Source organism: Schistocerca piceifrons, chromosome 6 (genome assembly GCF_021461385.2).
Source record: "Schistocerca piceifrons isolate TAMUIC-IGC-003096 chromosome 6, iqSchPice1.1, whole genome shotgun sequence".
Taxonomy (NCBI): Eukaryota; Metazoa; Arthropoda; class Insecta; order Orthoptera; family Acrididae; genus Schistocerca; species Schistocerca piceifrons.
Genome location: NC_060143.1, coordinates 314,906,513 through 314,923,527, shown reverse-complemented (window position 1 = coordinate 314,923,527; position 17,015 = coordinate 314,906,513). Strand labels below are relative to the sequence as shown.

The following is a 17,015-nucleotide window of genomic DNA, read 5'->3' as shown; positions in this document are numbered from 1 at the left end:
GGGCCTAGCCCGGCGAGGTGCTGTCGGTGGGTGGGGCCTAGCCCGGCGAGGTGCTGTCGGTGGGTGGGGCCTAGCCCGGCGAGGTGCTGTCGGTGGGTGGGGCCTAGCCCGGCGAGGTGCTGTCGGTGGGTGGGGCCTAGCCTGGCGAGGTGCTGTCGGTGGGTGGGGCCTAGCCCGGCGAGGTGCTGTCGGTGGGCGGGGCCTAGCCCGGCGAGGTGCTGTCGGTGGGCGGGGCCTAGCCCGGCGAGGTGCTGTCGGTGGGCGGGGCCTAGCCCGGCGAGGTGCTGTCGGTGGGCGGGGCCTAGCCCGGCGAGGTGCTGTCGGTGGGCGGGGCCTAGCCCGGCGAGGTGCTGTCGGTGGGCGGGGCCTAGCCCCGCGAGGTGCTGTCGGTGGGCGGGGCCTAGCCCCGCGAGGTGCTGTCGGTGGGCGGGGCCTAGCCCCGCGAGGTGCTGTCGGTGGGCGGGGCCTAGCCCCGCGAGGTGCTGTCGGTGGGCGGGGCCTAGCCCCACGAGGTGCTGTGGATGCACAAGTCCTCACCTGACAGTGAGCAGTCAAGTGCCTGAACATTGATGTTGTCCATTTATGCTGGTATGAGAGATTCCTTGGCAGTTATGTGTGCGCCTCAGAATGATGAGCTGCTAGTTGCAGCTGGAAAAAGCCCAGAGAACATACTGGCTGCAGAGTGGTCAGACAGCAACCTAAATACTTGCACATTTGGGGGGATATTATGCGTCTGCTGGAAGTTTGGTTTTGAACAATCTGGTGATTATTGTTCATGTTTTATCTCCAGAGGAAATTGTCACAACAGGCAGTAGTTGCAGCAACATATGGTATTTGAGTGTATGGTTGGTGGCTCTGCTGTAAGGCAGTATGTGGGAGGTACAGTGTAGATACTGTGTGATTTTTAATGTGGTACAAAAATTGGTATTGTGGACTACAGGATTCCAGCATTTCCAAGCCACTAATAATTGAAATAAGTGTCTAAATACCAAAATGGGAACAGATGTAGCAAGACTTTACAGACTAGCAGAGCATGTACAGCATCCCTTACAAATAATGTACAAATGGGTAGACTGACTTCATCTCAAAGCATACAGCTCAAGGATGAATGTGTTTCATCAGTATCTCAGAGTTTTGCCAAAAAAAAAAATTCGTTGAAGTTGCACAGGACCGCCTGTGAAAAAATTGAATAGTTTCATTTTCTTTTGATTTGTAAAAATGTTATAGTCCAATCACAAATGAGGATATTTGTGAAGGTTTCTTAATGGAAGGGTAAATGAATACAGTGTAATTAAATTTTTAAAAACAATGGAGATCTGAAGTCATTTAGAATGAAATCCTCGTGTCAAAACTGTCAGACATGGTTTATAACGTTTTGCAGACTTAAAAATAGTGTTTCGAAAATATGGTTAGCCATAGGATAATGATGTGTAAACTCAACAGTCAGCAGTGACATTAATGCTTTAACTTCTTAAATTATCCAAATGTTTCTTCATAAAAATGAGATAATCAGAAATGTTTTGAGCCTTTATAAATTTCTTTTCTCAAAAATCCCCATTCTGAATATTCTAAAAACTGCATGGGATACTCTTTGTCCATTGTACTTATGGAAGATACAATCAGAATAGGCAACTTTTGGGTTAGGCCTAACTACATTCAAGGTCAAAAACTATGAAATACTGGGTGCAGCTACATAACTTCCTGATTTCAAAACACAGTAAAACCTGGTTTATAAATCAGAATTGTTTTTAGTAATGTAGGTACATATCTAACATTTTGTTGTTCAGTTTTGAAAATCGGAGGTAGGTGATGTCCCCCATTGCCCATACATTGAATAAGCCAATTTATGGCATTTCTTATGACCCTTACCAGCATAGTACAGGTATATTGACCTTCAGGTCTTTTAGGATGCTTGGATGATTGTCATAAACATAGGATTTTAAAAAAAAGAAAACAAAATTACCAGGGGGGCCAAATTGGGGGGACTGGGCCAGCCTCATCAAATCGCCTCATATTGAGATGAGGTGCTTTGGGAAGTTTCCTTAAATGTGAACTGTTGCTCCATTCTGTTGGAACCAAATGTCCCCTAAGTCCATTTCATCAAGTTGTGGAAACAAAAATTCCACCAAAATGTTCACATATAGTTTGAATTCAATGTCATTGTTATCCCACTTTCTTCAAAAAACTGGGGACCGACACTCCTAGCTGAGGAAATTGCACGCTACACTGTGACTGGATGACTGTGGAGCCCTTTGATGCAATTCTCGGGATTGGTTGTTATCCCAGTAGAACTTATTCTGTTTGACATATCCAGTCAAGTGAAAATGCGTTGTATCACTGAAAAAACAGTTCTGTCCGCAGAAACGTTTTTGAAAAGTGCCTCACATGCTTTCTTCGGAGAATTGAAGTTATCTTGTCATAATCACGATTTGTCTGAATGTAGTGAGCCATCTTCTTGTGGTCTTCAGTCCTGAGACTGGTTTGATGTAGCTCTCCATGCTACTCTATCCTGTGTAAGCTTCTTCATCTCCCAGTACCTACTGCAACCTACATCCTTCTGAATCTGCTTAGTGTATTCATCTCTTGGTCTCCCTCTACGATTTTTACCCTCCATGCTGCCCTCCAATGCTAAATTTGTGATCCCTTGATGCCTCAAAACATGTCCTATTCAATATCTCCTCATTAGTTACGTGATCTACCCACCTTATCTTCAGCATTCTTCTGTAGCACCACATTTCGAAAGCTTCTATTCTCTTCTTGTCCAAACTAGTTATCGTCCATGTTTCACTTCCATACATGGCTACACTCCATACAAATATTTTCAGAAACGACTTCCTGACACTTAAATCTATACTCGATGTTAACAAATTTCTCTTCTTCAGAAACGATTTCCTTGCCATTGCCAGTCTACATTTTATATCCTCTCTACTTCGACCATCATCAGTTATTTTACTCGCTAAATAGCAAAATTCCTTTACTACTTTAAGTGTCTCATTTCCTAATCTAATTCCCTCAGCATCCCCCGATTTAATTTGACTACATTCCATTATCCTTGTTTTGCTTTTGTTGACGTTCATCTTATATCCTCCTTTCAAGACACTGTCCATTCCATTCAACTGCTCTTCCAAGTCCTTTGCTGTCTCTGACAGAATTACAATGTCATCGGCGAACCTCAAAGTTTTTACTTCTTCTCCATGAATTTTAATACCTACTCCGAATTTTTCCTTTGTTTCCTTTACTGCTTGCTCAATATACAGATTGAATAACATCGGGGACAGGCTGCAACCCTGTCTCACTCCTTTCCCAACCACTGCTTCCCTTTCATGCCCCTCGACTCTTATAACTGCCATCTGGTTTCTGTACAAATTGTAAATAGCCTTTCGCTCCCTGTATTTTACCCCTGCCACCTTCAGAATTTGAAAGAGAGTATTCCAGTTAACATTGTCAAAAGCTTTCTCTAAGTCTACAAATGCTAGAAACATAGGTTTGCCTTTTCTTAATCTTTCTTCTAAGATAAGTCGTAAGGTTAGTATTGCCTCACGTGTTCCAACATTTCTACGGAATTCAAACTGATCTTCCCCAAGGTCTGCTTTTACCAGTTTTTCCATTCGTCTGTAAAGAATTCGCGTTAGTATTTTGCAGCTGTGACTTATTAAACTGATAGATCGGTAATTTTCACATCTGTCAACACCTGTTTTCTTTGGGATTGGAATTATTATATTCTTCTTGAAGTCTGAGGGTATTTCGCCTGTCTCATACATCTTGCTCACCAGATGGTAGAGTTTTGTCATGACTGGCTCTCCCAAGGCCATCAGTAGTTCTAATGGAATGTTGTCTATTCCCGGGGCCTTGTTTCGACTCAGGTCTTTCAGGGCTCTGTCAAACTCTTCACGCAGTATCTTATCTCCCATTTCGTCTTCATCTACATCCTCTTCCATTTCCATAATATTGTCCTCAAGTACATCACCCTTGTATAAACCCTCTATATACTCCTTCCACCTTTCTGCCTTCCCTTCTTTGCTTAGAACTGGGTTTCCATCTGAGCTCTTGATATTCATACAAGTGGTTCTCTTCTCTCCAAAGGTCTCTTTAATTTTCCTGTATGCAGTATCTTACCCCTAGTGAGACAAGCCTCTACATCCTTACATTTGTCCTCTAGCCATCCCTGCTTAGCCATTTTGCACTTCCTGTCGATGTCATTTTTGAGACGTTTGTATTCCTTTTTGCCTGCATCATTTACTGCATTTTTATATTTTCTCCTTTCATCAATTAAATTCAATATTTCTTCTGTTACCCAAGGATTTCGACTAGCCCTCATCTTTTTACCTACTTGATCGTCTGCTGCCTTCACTACTTCATCCCTCAGAGCTACCCATTCTTCTTCTACTGTATTTCTTTCCCACATTCCTGTCAATTGTTCCCTTATGCTCTCCCTCAAACTCTCTACAACCTCTGGTTCTTTCAGTTTATCCATGTCCCATCTCCTTAAATTCCCACCTTTTTGCAGTTTCTTCAGTTTCAATCTGCAGTTCATGACCAATAGATTGTGGTCAGAATCCACATCTGCCCCTGGAAATGTCTTACAATTTAAAACCTGGTTCCTAAATCTCTGTCTTACCATTATATAATCTATCTGATACCTTTTAGTATCTCCAGGATTCTTCCAGGTATACAACCTTCTTTTATGATTCTTGAACCAAGTGTTAGCTATCATTAAGTTATGCTCTGTGCAAAATTCTACAAGGCGGCTTCCTCTTTCATTTCTTCCCCCCAATCCATATTCACCTACTATGTTTCCTTCTCTCCCTTTTCCTACTGACGAATTCCAGTCACCCATGATTATTAAATTTTCGTCTCCCTTCACTACCTGAATAATTTCTTTTATCTCGTCATACATTTCATCAATTTCTTCATCCTGTGCAGAGCTAGTTGGCATATATACTTGTACTACTGTAGTAGGCATGGGCTTTGTGTCTATCTTGGCCACAATAATGCGTTCACTATGCTGTTTGTAGTAGCTTACCCGCACTCCTATTTTTTTATTCATTATTAAACCTACTCCTGCATTACCCCTATTTGATTTTGTATTTATAACCCTGTAATCACCTGACCAAAAGTCTTGTTCCTCCTGCCACCGAACTTCACTAATTCCCACTATATCTAACTTTAACCTATCCATTTTCCTTTTTAAATTTTCTAACCTACCTGCCCGATTAAGGTATCTGACATTCCACGCTCCGATCCATAGAACGCCAGTTTTCTTTCTCCTGATAACGACTTCCTCTTGAGTAGTCCCCGCCCGGAGATCCGAATGGGGGACTATTTTACCTCCGAAATATTTTACCCAAGAGGACGCCATCATCATTTAATCATACAGTAAAGCTGCATGTCCTCGGGAAGAATTACGGCTGTAGTTTCCCCTTGCTTTCAGCCGTTCGCAGTACCAGCACAGCAAAGTCGTTTTGGTTAATGTTACAAGGCCAGATCAGTCAATCATCCAGACTGTTGCCCCTGCAACTACTGAAAAGGCTGCTGCCCCTCTTCAGGAACCACACGTTTGTCTGGCCTCTCAACAGATACCCCTCCGTTGTGGTTGCACCTACGGTACGGCCATCTGTATCGCTGAGGCACGCAAGCCTCCCCACCAACGGCATGGTCCATGGTTCATGGGGGGGGGGGGGGGGGGTAGTGAGCCATGTAATAGTTGATTTCTGGTCCGAGACATGGTGCTACATTGAAGTGATTTTGGAAGGCTTGCTGGATTGCAATCACAGCATTGATTCGAAAAGTAGGCCGCGACGACAAACGCATGGTCCTCACTGTTTTGACGCATGAGGTGACTGACCTGGAAGAGAACACCACATCAGAACTACGCTGTCAAATGAGGCATCCTTCCCTGCTACAACCACTAAAGCCTGAATTGTACGCATGTCAAACAAGGAAGTTATGTTGCCTCACCCGAGGAGTGGGTACACCACCTATGTGATACGATTTTCAAACTGGTGTAAAAAAAAAAAAAAAAAAAAAAAAACTTTAGGTATGTGCCTACATTACTAAAAAATTTTTTTAAAATCTGATTCATAAAATGGGTTTTATTACGTGCTGAAATCATAAAGTTGTGTTGGTGCACCCTGTATTTAAAATAATTGCTGCCATTGAGTCAAAGTAGTGCAAAATTAGATTTCTAACAACTGTGATGTGATTTTCACTCTTCTTAAACATAATCTTCTTGTCTGTTTCAGTAGTCCACATATCTAACCCTTTCACTGCTTTTCTCTCTCACTGACATTGTACATGAAAACTTGAAACCACACACACAAATCTAAACGAAAGCTGAAAACAGTAGTGCCAACATGCTTAGATTACACTAGAGGTTAAATGCTAAATACATAGTGTGCTGAACATTTTCTGATACTTTACACACAAAAATTGCCTACTCCAATTGTACAAACTACTGACACAGTAACCAGATAATTTACAGTGCAGTTCTCACAAATTTTTAATTTGGCTTTTGAGTAAATAATTTGTTAAAAGTCTCAAAAATGTGATTTTTAAAATTGTTTAAATGTATATTTACAAAATACAGATAGCTGGAGCAGAGAAGATATTGTTAACCTTTTGTTAGTGGTGTCCACATCAGAGGTGCACAATTTTTTTTATTTCCCTTGCCACGGTTGGTGGCAGTGTTGTGGTGCACTCTCTCCAAGTATCCTTCAGATTTTCATACTTAAGATGGCCAGTTGCGTCACTGCCAGTGATCCAGATTGTCTGTAAAACTGGCTTGCTCTTAGCCTCACAGGTGTTGTGCCACCATTTGTGTAAGTTTTTCCGACAAGAGTTTTGCAATTTTCTTTCTCCATCTTATTGTGCTATCATCTGCGAGTATGTTGGGGAATTAATTTGATCATAGAATAAATTGCAGGTACAAAAACAGGGTTGTTCCTAATAAGTGTAGTGCCACTGTACATATAATTTCATATGTTATATTGCACAATGGAGACTTCACGGCGAACCTCCGGTGGCATCATCCCTCAAGATATTGGCAGGCTGCACAGGGCTGTGTTTGGTGAGAGGCTTTGAAGGATGATAACCAAGTTGGTGACCCTCCTGATGCCAACACTGAACACAAAATTGAAGTACGTGCTGAAAATTCAGAATCTGAACAAAACTGTGAAGAAACAGATGACACGGAAGAGCCCAGTGATGATTTGTAATACGTGACTAAACAAATGAGGACCAAGGGGGTCATTGGCTTAATCCAGTGGAATAAAAGTTCCCTACCTAACAGGAGGAAACTTGGTTAGCAAAAGTTACTTGCACACTTTCCTGGGGTGGAAGGTAAAGATAGACATGGGAAAACCAATGCTGAAACATGGCCTCTGCTTTTCAATGACTCAGTTCCGAACTCTGTCATTACATGGATGAACCAATACAGTGACAAACTGAGATCAGCTTTTACCCTTACTAGGAATGCTTGTTACACAAATCTGGTTGAAATTAAAGCTTTTATTGCTTTGTTATACCTTGCTGGTGTTTATCACATATCGTGCCTAAATTCAGAAGAGCTGTGGGATACCAAAGGAGATGGTGTGGAGCCATTTAAGCTCACCATGTTGTTGAGTAATTTTTTATATATATAAAATAGAGGGAAACATTCCACGTGGGAAAAATATATCTGAAAACAAAGATGATGTGACTTACCAAGAGAAAGTGTTGGCAGGTCGATAGACACACAAACATACACACAAAATTCAAGCTTTCGCAACCAACGGTTGCTTCGTCAGGAAAGAGGGAAGGGGAGGGAAAGACGAAAGGATGTGGGTTTTAAGGGAGAGGGTAAGGAGTCATTCCAATCCCGGGAGCGGAAAGACTCACCTTAGGGGGGAAAAAGGACGGGTATACACTCGCACACACACATATTCATCCACACATATACCAATGTGTATCTGTGTGGATGGATATGTGTGTGTGTGTGTGTGCGCGCGAGTGTATACCCATCGTTTTTCCCCCTAAGGTGAGTCTTTCCGCTCCCGGGATTGGAATGACTCCTTACCCTCTCCCTTAAAACCCACATCCTTTCGTCTTTCCTTCTCCTTCCCTCTTTCCTGACGAAGCAACCGTTGGTTGCGAAAGCTTGAATTTTGTGTGTATGTTTGTGTTTGTTTGTGTGTCTATCGACCTGCCAGCGCTTTCTCTTGGTAAGTCACATCATCTTTGTTTTTTTAAGGAGATGCTTTTGATTTGGCAACAGCAACACACAAGCAAAAGAGAGGAAAATGACCAACTGTCTTGCTCCAGTAATAAAATGTTTGAAATATTTGTTGCTAACTGCCAAGAATATTACTCCATTGGAGAAAATTTTACTCGTGATGAAAAGTTCAGTGATGAAAAGTTCAGAGTTTTTCATGAGCATTGTCGTATTCATCGTTACATCACATCCAAGCCAGCAAAATGTGGCATAAAGATATTTGCCCTTGTTGATGCAAAAATGTACTACACCTGCAAGATGTAAGATGGTAAGAAACCAGAGTTGGAGCATCATGTCAGTAATCACACTTCTGTCACCCACAGTATGGTAACACAAGTAGTCAATAAATGGCGTAATCTGTTGGCTGTTGAGGACTGTTTCAGTGATGTCCCCCTGATGAAAGAACTGGCAGGTAAAAGAATATCAGTCATTGCCACTTTGAAGAAGAAAAAATGACAAATTCCAGTTGAGTTCAAAAATATGAAAGAAGCAGAAAATATTCCAACCTTTCTTGTTTCAGGGGAGAGGTAATGATGGTTTCAAGTCTGCACTTGACGATATGATTGAGGACACAACTGGGCTCACGGAAAAACCTGAAATTATCACATTTCACAATCAGACAAAAGGGGGCATTGACATGGTTGATAAATTGTGTGCTACCTTTTATGGTTACGCACACATGGCGATGAACAATGGCTTTTTATACCCACCCCCCATCCCCTCTCCCCTACCTCAACATGGCTGGTATAAACATTAAGGTTATACACACAAGAATCCACTTTGACTCCGGCAGCCAGACAGTCTTCTTGTGCCCCCCACCCCTGGTCGAGAAAGATTTGTCCACCTCTGGATGACTCAAAAAGGGGCACGACTGATGGAAGATTAATAGTTACAGCAGTGGTATGTGGTAATATAACATGGAAAATAACATTGTGTACATTTCCAAATTTAAAAAAAAGAAAATGTTGAAGATAAGAAAAATCTTAAACTTAGGAATTTTCTTGTTAAATTTGTAATGCGTAAAAAGCCTATAACTGTGTTTGTCAACCAAGTTTTAACATATTGAGAAAGAACTTAAAGTAAAACATCTGTCAAGCCTCTGACACTTTTGGTTCATTAGTTATATTTTCTTTTAGTTCTCCACTGTACTAAGAGTTAAAAAGTGTTTTTCACAGGTCTCTACCATTTTGTAAAAAATCAAGAGAAAATGACAGTATTTTATTTTTTAACAAGTGTGGTATAGAAGTCTAATGTATATTTTTTCTAGAGAAACTCGTGATGATAAATTGACAGACACTGTATGATTTCAGATGAAATTGCCGAGTAGGTGTTACTGTATTTGTAACATATTGTTATGATTATGAACCCCAGTTTTAGCGTGATAATTTGAGGCTAAAGGATTTCTTTCCTATTCACACTTTTTATCATTTTTGATATTATAAGAACCTACAAAATATCTTATGGATAATGGTAGACAGCTGTTAAAAGTTTGGTTTTTCTTAAGCAATTTTTATTTTTTATAGTTTGCTAGTTGTGTGAATGAGTTGTTGTGCAGCGATCTGTAACATTGTCTGTAAAGAAACGTAAGTATATCCTCATTTCATAACAGAGAACGTGTGAGACAGAAGTGTGTGCTTTGCACCACAAGTAATCCTTACACAGTAAGCTCCTCTCCTACCCAGATGAAAGTTCTGTACCAGGATTGAGGACTAAATTTAAGAACATGTTCATCTCCTTGAGTGTTTCCTGAACATTTTTTAAAAAGAATCTTTTATTTCCAGCCATCTCGTGAATTAGCTGAACAAACATATAACCAGATAATTAAGTTCAAAAAGTACTTGGAGAATCCAAAAGTACGTGAACTGTTGGTGATTGGTGGTGTCAATGTTAAGGATCAAATTGCAGCACTGATGGCAGGAGTAAGTTCATCATACAATTAAGTGTAATCTGTGAACATGCTATACACTCATTTTTGAAATGAAAATACATTTTGCTATTTGAATAATTGTAGCAAAACCATTCTTAATATTTTAAAATCACAACAGGTTGACATAGTTGTGGGAACACCAGGCCGCTTGGAGGATCTGATATCTGCTGGTCATCTCTCTCTCACTCAGTGTAGATTTTTTGTTTTGGATGAAGCTGATGGTCTTCTCAAACAGGGCTACACTGAACTCATCGACAGATTACATCGTCAGATCCCAAAAATTACATCTGATGGTCGAAGACTGCAGATGATTGTCTGTTCAGCTACTCTACATGCTTTTGAAGTGAAAAAAATGGCGGTAAGTTTTACTTATGTGTTTGACTCTAATAAGAAAAATGGTTTGATGGTTTTCAAATTGTGAAAAATATCTGGTTCCAAGAGAAAAGGAAAAACTAATGTAATGTTTACATAGGAACGTCTCATGCATTTTCCCACATGGGTTGACTTGAAAGGTGAAGATGCTGTTCCTGAAACTGTACACCATGTTGTGGTAATGGTAGACCCCCAGAAGGACTCAAATTGGCACAATCTACGTCGCCATATTCAAACTGATGGTGTCCATGCGAGAGACAATGTTCGGCCAGGAAATAACACTGCAGGTTAAATTATAGCATAAATTCATCTTTAACTCTCATCAGTTTTCTCTTAATGGGCATGCACTTATTTAAACTTTTTTGTTTTAGAAACACTTTCTGAAGCCGTGAAGATGCTGAAAGGTGAATACTGTATGCGTGCAATCAATGAACACAAAATGGATCGGGCAATAATATTTTGTCGAACAAAGCTGGACTGCGACAACCTGGAGAAATACATGAACCAATTGGGTGCGTTTTGACTTAAGTAATAGCTAAAATGATGATGTGACAGAGATACATCAATAAAAGAATGCAGTGTGTTATTGCCTTTAAAATATTAGCAGTTTATTCTTTTCACACTCAAGCGTTTGTTTGTTTGTGAAATTGTTATAGTTGGCGGCATTCTTTCTTTGGCCAACAATATCACATTTCAAAGATGAGATGAATAGTTCATTATTGGCATTTTCTTTAGTGAGACATACTTCATTTTTTGATAAAAGCTATCTGTTTGTCACAGAAGGATTCTTTCCATCAAGGAGCAACTTTTTTCAGAATTTTATCCCATAGCCTTAGCTCTGCCAGTTTTTTGTGCACATGAAGAATGTTGGCAATCCATGCTGGCATTATGGGACTCGTCTTTATATTATCATTACAGCCAGTTACATATAATGGGTATTTCCCCAAAAAACAGAAATTGCTAGCAGTAGTGTCCATTTGTAGTAACAGAAAAGTGTGAGTAATATCTAGTCACAAAATTAGGTAACGTATGCTAGGATACAAATCAATTTATCTAATAAGTGGCTGTTACCAACTTGTCAATTTTACTTGCTTGGTGGCTTATCTATAGACTGTCATTTTTAATCATAAAACTAGAGTCCAACAAGAAAAACTATACTTCTGAAAACTTCACTTCCCCTTGGTCTCACCATCCTTCCCTAGGTCTCTTCTGAAGAATACAGTCTTTTGTCAGAAGAAAAGACAGCCATTACACAATGTGAAAACAGATCCAGACTTCATCATTCTCCCTGAAGATAAAGGCTCCACCACTGCTGTGATGAGGCACACTGATTGACACAAGGCCTCTACCAATGGCCTGCCTGTTTTAGTCCAACATAACCTCTAATCCCTACTGAAATCCATTGGCCTTCCCAGAAGCACTCACCTGAGACAGTCTCCCTCCTCACCCCAACACCACCCCACACACCCATCTTTTACATGCTCCCCAAAAATACACAAACCTAACAATCCTGGACACACCATTGTAGATGGCTATTACACTCCCACTGAAAGAATTTCTGCTCTTGTTGACCACTGTCGCCACTCCTTTACCTCATGGATCCCTACTCGTCACTGTTGATGCCACCTCCCTATACACAAACATCCCTTATGCCCATGGCCATGCCCCTATCGGACACTACCTCTGTTGACATCCTTCAGACTCTGCACCCAACACCTCATTTTTATACGCATTATCAACTGTATCCTGACCCACTACTACTTTTCCTTCGAAAGCAAGTTTCACAAATAAATATGCACCACAGCCAAGAACGTGTGCATTGCACCCTTCTGTGTGAACTTGTTTATGGGCCATCTAGAGGAAACCTTCCTAGCTGCCCAAGACTCCCAGCCCCTAGTTTGGTTTAGGCTCATTGATGGTATCTTCATGATCTGGACTCATGGTCAAGGCATCCTATCCACATTCCTTCACAACCTCAACAACTTTTCTCCTTTCTGCTTCACCTGGTCCTCTTTCTACTCAATGCACCACCTTTCTGGATGTTGACCTCCACCTCGTTGATGGCTCCATTCCCACCTCAGTCCACATTAAATGCACTAACCGTCAACAGTACCTGCACTTAGACAGCTGCCATCCCTTCTACACCAAAAAGTCTCTCCCTTACAGCTTAGCCACTGTTGACAACAAATCTGCAGTGATGAGAATTTACTTGCCCAGTTTTCTGAAGGCTGCACCAAGATCTTCACAGACAACTAATACCCCTCAAATCTAGTCCAGAAACGATTTCCTGTGCCATATCTTCACACAACCCCAATCCTCCCACCACTTGCAAGAATCAGTCACAAAGAAGTGCCCTCTTGTCACCAACTGTCACCCTGGACTAAAACAGCTGAACCATATACTTTGCCAGTGTTTTCTCTCTCATCCTGCCCTGAAATGAGGAACATCCTACCCAGGATCCTGCCCACCCCTCCCAAACTAGCATTCTGTCACCCACCAACCCTACACAATATCCTGGTGCATCCCTACACCACTCTCACTCCCAACCCCTTGCCACAGGGATATGATCCCTGTGGCAAACCAAGGTGCGAGACCGGCCCAATGCAATCCAGTCCTGTCACAGGCTTATCCCACCCCATAAGGAGTTGAGCCAATTGTGAACGCAGCCATGTTGTACACCAACTCTGCCTCAAACACTGCACAGCCTTGTATGTTGGTGTAACTACTAACCAACTGTCCACTGGGATGAATGGCCACTGCCAAAGCTGGCAACCCAATGGCACAATATGCTGAATTTCACTTCACAACCCAAGTCATCTGGATCTTTCCCTCCACAACCAGCTTCTTTGAATTACACGGATGTTAGTTATACTTACAACATATCCTCCACTCCCATAATCATCCTAGCTTCACTCTCATGTAGTCCACTGTCCTCACACTCTCCACCCACTGGTTTCCCCTTCATATTGTCACCCCCTCCCGATTCACATGCCCATGTTGCCTTTAGCATGTGCCACTTCCCACTGACAGACACCCACCCGCCACTACACGCTGGCTGCAAAAATCATGCCCCCATATACCTGCTCCCCCTCCCTCCCGCATTCCTTGCCAGCAGTCTGGCCGCCTCCCTCCTAGCCACTACCCATACAACCCCAGTACCTCTCCCTGCCTCCTCCTTCCTTTACCCACCTCACCCGACAAACCTCACAACCATCAGTCCACCTGTTGCAAATTAGGATTGGCACTGTTAGTCTAGATGGCATGATGAGGCATAGCTGGGTGTGCATGTGTGCATCCTTCTGTGAGCATTACTCTAGCACATCAAGAGATATCTCCAGAATGTAGCAAGTTTTCATTCTTTTGCGTGTGCCTATTTACAACTCAACACTCTGTTTTTCAGTGAATAGTTTCCTTTAATCCTAAAGTAACTACATTCTACAAGAAAATTGTATGTCAGAAATGCTGGCCAGTACCTCCTGATGGGAGCCGAAACACACACACACACACACACACACACACACACACACACAACACTATCCAGGTGACTATTGATAGTATGAAATATTTCCTCTTCTGAAGGTGAGTACTGGCAAGCACTTCTGCCTCACAATTTTATAGTTTTCTTGAATGAATTTCCCCTTCAATAACATTAAACTATAGTGATTGTATGTCCTGTGACTTTAAGGCATTGTCAAATCAGTACCACATCACATTTGTGTTTAAAGCCTAACATATAGGACAAGACACACATTAACAAGCCACATCATAGGAGTAAAATTTAAATAAGAGGAGTGGTACCTCCTCCAAAGTTCCGAGCTTGGTTTACTTCGGTTTTTGGTCATAAAATACCTGTTGAAAAGTATTACATGTGCTAATGATAGTGGATCAGATCTTTTAATAATTGTTACTGATTTAAAATATGGAATATATTGTGTAAAGTTCTGCGAGGATACAATTAATTGAAACAAGACAAGACATTCAAAAATTGATCTGAAACCTCAGTTGACCCTGCATTTCACCATTGAAAGTCTCTCACTGTCTTGAGCTGTTGACAAAAGCACCAGCACAGTTTACTTAATTATGTATAAAGTACTATATTGTAAGGCAAATAAAGTATTTACTGTCCAAAAATGAGAAATAATATTATGTAGAATTAATAACAGAACATATTATAGAACATAGGAATTTTCGCTCCTACTGGTCTTCCAATTTAATTCACAGCAAAGCTATTCCACTGTATAAAGACAAGTCATTGTTTAACTTTGTTACCAAAAATCTTGAAAAATTCTTGACCCATTTACTTCAAATTTTTACGCTATAGTCTAATAAATGTTCAGATGGATATAGGTTATGTAGATTTTTTAATATGTATGGTTTATAACTAAATATGTAATATATAAATGGGAAATGTTTACTAGCAAAAATCTTGAAAAGGTCTTGACCAATTTACTCAAAAGTTTTCACTTGATAGTTTAATAAACATTTGGATGGACATAGGCAACACATTGTTTAATTAACTATAAAGATGACATATTGAGTTGTGAATGGGCACAAGGAAAAGACATTTACACATTAGCTTTTGGCCAAAGCCTTTGTGAGAAAAGGAAACGCACAAACAAGCACACCTCACGCACACGACTGCCATCTCGTATCAGCTCGGACTGGAATGCAGCTATCACTTATAGTGGAAGCAGTAATCTGAAAGGGATAGGGGAAAGGATAGCAGGGTATGGGTGAAGAGAGAGAAGAGCACTGTCTGACGGAGCTTGCAGGAACTAGGCTGCCAACAGGCTGTTTTGGAAGGCTCTGGGGGAACAAGGAATGGAAAAGGAGAGGAGTGGGGAAGGGGAAAGATGGGCAATGGTGTTGGCAGAGGGGAGCAGACGAAGATGGTGGGAGATGAGAATAGGGAGGAGATGGTAGGACAGGGGATGGAGACTGTCGGGTGGAGGGTGTGGGTGCAATACATTACTGTAGGTTGAGGTTAGTACATTACTGTACTGAGAGGGAATGTGTTACAAGGATAACTCCCACCTGCGCTGTTCAGAATAGTTGATGGTGGAAGGTAGTATCCAGATGGCTTGTGTAGTGAAGCAGCCATTGACGTCAAGCTGCATACTGTGCCATAGGATGATCTGCTTTGCTCGTGGCCACATTTTATTGGTGGCCATTCATCCCGATGGTCAGCTGGTTGGTAGTCACAGCAATATAAACAATTTGTGCAATGACAGAAGCTGAGCTGGTATATGACATGGCTGCTTTCACAGGTGGGTCAGTCTCTGATGGGGTAGGAGAAAGCTTTGAGAGGACTGGAATAGGAAGTTCTGGGTGGATATCTTAGCTCTTATTCCAGTTCACGACTATATTGCCAATGAATCTGAATCAGACTATGGATTTAACATTTTGGGAGGCTAGATCGCGCGTAAACTGGTTGGCATAGGAGGGTGCCATGCGGGTACCCATTGCTGTTCCGCAGATTTGTTTCTATACCTTCCCTTCAAATGAGAAGTAGTTGTGAGTTAAGATGAAGTTAGTAAGTTGTATGAGGAATAAGGTAATGGGTTTAGTGTCTGAAATATGTTGGGAAAAGTAGTGTTCAATAGTGGTTAGACCATAGGCATGAGGGATGTTGGTGTGTACGGGAAGTGGCATCAACAGTGATGAATAGGGATCCAGAAGGTAAAGGGGTGGGGATGGAGGAGAAACGGTGAAGGAAGAGGTTGGTATCTTTGATGTCAGAGGCTAGAGTACGAGTGGTCGATTTGTGGTGTTTGTCCCTCCCACACAGTTTTGCTACTCAGAAATGGCATATCTACAGTGACAAGGGCTCCCTTGCCCAGTATGTTGATGTTCTCACCAAGGCCTTGACACAGGCACTATACCCCAGACCTAGTCCGCAAACAGCTCTCCTATGCCATTTCCCCAATCTCCCCATTGCCCCCCGAGAACTATCTACAGAGGAGTGGCCCCTTGTCCCCCAATAGCACTCTGGACTGGAACAGCTGAACCATATCTCTTGTGAGGGCTTTGATTACCTGTATGATGCCATGAAATGAGGGACTTGCTATCCAACATTGTTCCCACCCCTCCTAAAAAGGTGTTCCATCACCCACCCAATGTACACAACATCCTGTTTCATCCCTATCCACTCGCAATCCTAACCCCTGGCCACAGGGATCATATTTCTGTGGAAGACCCATGTGTAAGACTTACTCAATCCTCCCACCGATCACTTTCTATTCCAGTCCTGCCACAGGCTTGTCCTACCCCATCAGAGGCTGGGCCACCTGTGAAAGCAGCCATGTCATATACCAGCTCAGCTGCAATCATGGCACAGCATTTTATATTGATATGACAACCAATCAGCTGTCCACCAGAATGAATGCCCACCACAAAACTATGGTGAAGAGCGTAGTAGTCCACTCTGTGGCACAACATTTAGTGGAACATGAAATACTTCATTTCAGT

General features: G+C 41.8%; 1 protein-coding gene across 1 annotated transcript in view; it reads left to right on the top strand.

Moving 5' to 3' along the window:
- The window catches only part of LOC124802527 (ATP-dependent RNA helicase Ddx1), an 81,609-nt gene that overhangs the window by 47,758 nt on the left and 16,836 nt on the right, over positions 1–17,015 (top strand). The window contains exons 7-10 of the mRNA XM_047263373.1: positions 10,030–10,167; positions 10,294–10,533; positions 10,648–10,834; positions 10,919–11,059. Coding sequence (XP_047119329.1) covers positions 10,030–10,167; positions 10,294–10,533; positions 10,648–10,834; positions 10,919–11,059 — 706 coding nt within the window. The remainder of the gene's footprint in view (positions 1–10,029; positions 10,168–10,293; positions 10,534–10,647; positions 10,835–10,918; positions 11,060–17,015) is intronic.